At 36.9% G+C, this 2,210-nt stretch overlaps 1 protein-coding gene across 1 annotated transcript; it reads left to right on the forward strand.

Moving 5' to 3' along the window:
• The first annotated feature begins 432 nt into the window (after positions 1–432).
• On the forward strand, positions 433–882 carry LOC137657382 (uncharacterized). Its single transcript, XM_068391720.1, has one exon. The coding sequence runs from the start codon at positions 433–435 to the stop codon at positions 880–882; it is 450 nt and encodes a 149-aa protein (XP_068247821.1).
• The last annotated feature ends 1,328 nt before the right edge of the window (positions 883–2,210 follow it).

Here is a 2,210-nt window from a genome sequence, read left to right on the forward strand (position 1 = left end):
CCATGTATCGATAGGTTTTTGTTTCATCCATGACCTCTCATATCCCTTGCACCTATCTACTACACAGCTAGCTACGGCATTGCTAAGGATGCTAAAGATTGGGTCTGCGCCTGTACTTCATACCAAGCTTCAAAATTACATTGAAACACGAATTTAGTAGTGGGCACCTTTCCTTAACCTTGGCATCATTTTGCCCACATTTACGTCAATGTAGTAGGTCCCTTACCCACATCAAAAGGACACCGTTACCTATTTACTGTCATTTACCACTTCAGTCGTTGACCTGAAAGTATCCCCGTGCAAACTGCAACGTTCTCCTCGTGTATTTCTACATTACTCTAAGGGTGGATAGTGAGATTTGGTATCCCTGAGTCTATGACTTCTGAGAGAGGTACCACTTTCATCTCTTAATTGCGGACATCATTAGCAAATATGCTGGGCATCACCCTATATCAGACAACTGCCTACAACCCTGCAGCCAACGGAATGGTTGAACGTTTTCATCACACCCTTAAAGCAGCTGCAATGACTAATTGGTTCACTCAGCTTACCTGGGTCCTCCTGGGATTAAGAACCACTCCTAAGAACGACCTGAATATCTTGGCAGCTGATATGGTGTATAGCGACCTCTTGGTCGTCCTTGCTGAATTTTTTCTGTCCAACCTCCTCCTACAATACCCAGTGCCTAAGTCACATTACGGAATAATTTACTTCCTTCCACCAGACTTACAAGCCCGTAATGAAGCAGCACATACCAAAATATTTACACACTTTAATGACACTAGCAAGCTATCTCTGATGCCCCCTTACACCGGCTCTTTCCTCGTGATTTGTCGCACACCAAGGGATTTCTTAATTCACATACATGGTAAAGATGACTGATTCTCCATTGATCGCCAAAAACCTGAATATCTCCTGCAAGATGCCCCACCTACAGTATGCCTCTATAGAAAAGGATGCCCTATTTCCTATGTATATATTTCTTGGGGGGGGGGGGGGACCATGTACCATACGTGTTTCATACACGCTCATACAATGTAATGCTATTGTTTTTTTTTTTTTTTTTATTTATCGCTCCTCCCCGCACTGCCAATAGAAAAACAGGTTTAAAACTTTCCATTGCATGTATCATATTGTTTGATTGTTTATGTCAAGATTGCCCTCAACTATTTGTATATACGTTCGTTATATATTCAATGAATTCCACTTGCATTCACCTCGTCCATCTGTTAGCACCTAACAGCTACGTAGCCACATTTTCCTCTTTCCTCTTATATCTGACAACACTAAATTAACTAAACAATCCTTCACTCAAGGGTTAACTACTGGACTGCAATTGTTCAGCAGCTACTTTCCTCATGGTAAGAATAGAAGCAATGAGTGGAAGACTCTTTAGATGTGGAAAGTAACTTTTCTATGAGAAGGAGACTCCAAAATCAAACCATTGTTCTTTATTTTTCGGTAGTGCCATAGCCTCTGTACCATGTTCTTCCACTGTCTTGGATCAAAGTTCTCGGAATCACTATTCTATCTGTGTCCCTTATTCTATTCTTCACGGGGTTATTTTCTCTTTTGTAGCCCTTGGGCTTAAAGTTTCCTGCTTTTCCTGATAGTGTTGTAGCTTAGCTAATAATAATAATAATAATAATAATAATAATAATAATAATAATAATAATAATAATATCTGAATGTAAATAATGTATATGTACATACACACACACACACACACACTACACATATATATATATATATATATATATATATAATATATATGCTTGTGTGTACGTGTCATATAACTATTATATATTAAATAATATACAATAACAGATAAACAAACACTAAATGCAAACGTTAAATTCAAATGGCAGACTTTTTAATAGCTTATGCAATAGTTCTTTTTTTTTTTATTAATGCAAATTCAATGCCATATTCTAGTTATCTATTACATTGTAAATTCTGTTTTATAAAACCTGAACGGTATATGGTATAGATGAATAAGTCCTTCCATTTCCTAAATGGTTCGCTTTGATATTTGTTTTATTCTATTGCGATACCGATTCTTTTTTCTGATGTGAGAGAGAGAGAGAGAGAGAGAGAGAGAGAGAGAGAGAGAGACTAGTGTATATTTTGTTCTCATGATTTAGAGTACGTTAGTCTTCTGCTTGTGTATATACAGCATATATATATATATATATATATAGATAGATATA

This window comes from Palaemon carinicauda, chromosome 18, assembly GCF_036898095.1.
Source record: "Palaemon carinicauda isolate YSFRI2023 chromosome 18, ASM3689809v2, whole genome shotgun sequence".
NCBI classification, from domain to species: Eukaryota; Metazoa; Arthropoda; class Malacostraca; order Decapoda; family Palaemonidae; genus Palaemon; species Palaemon carinicauda.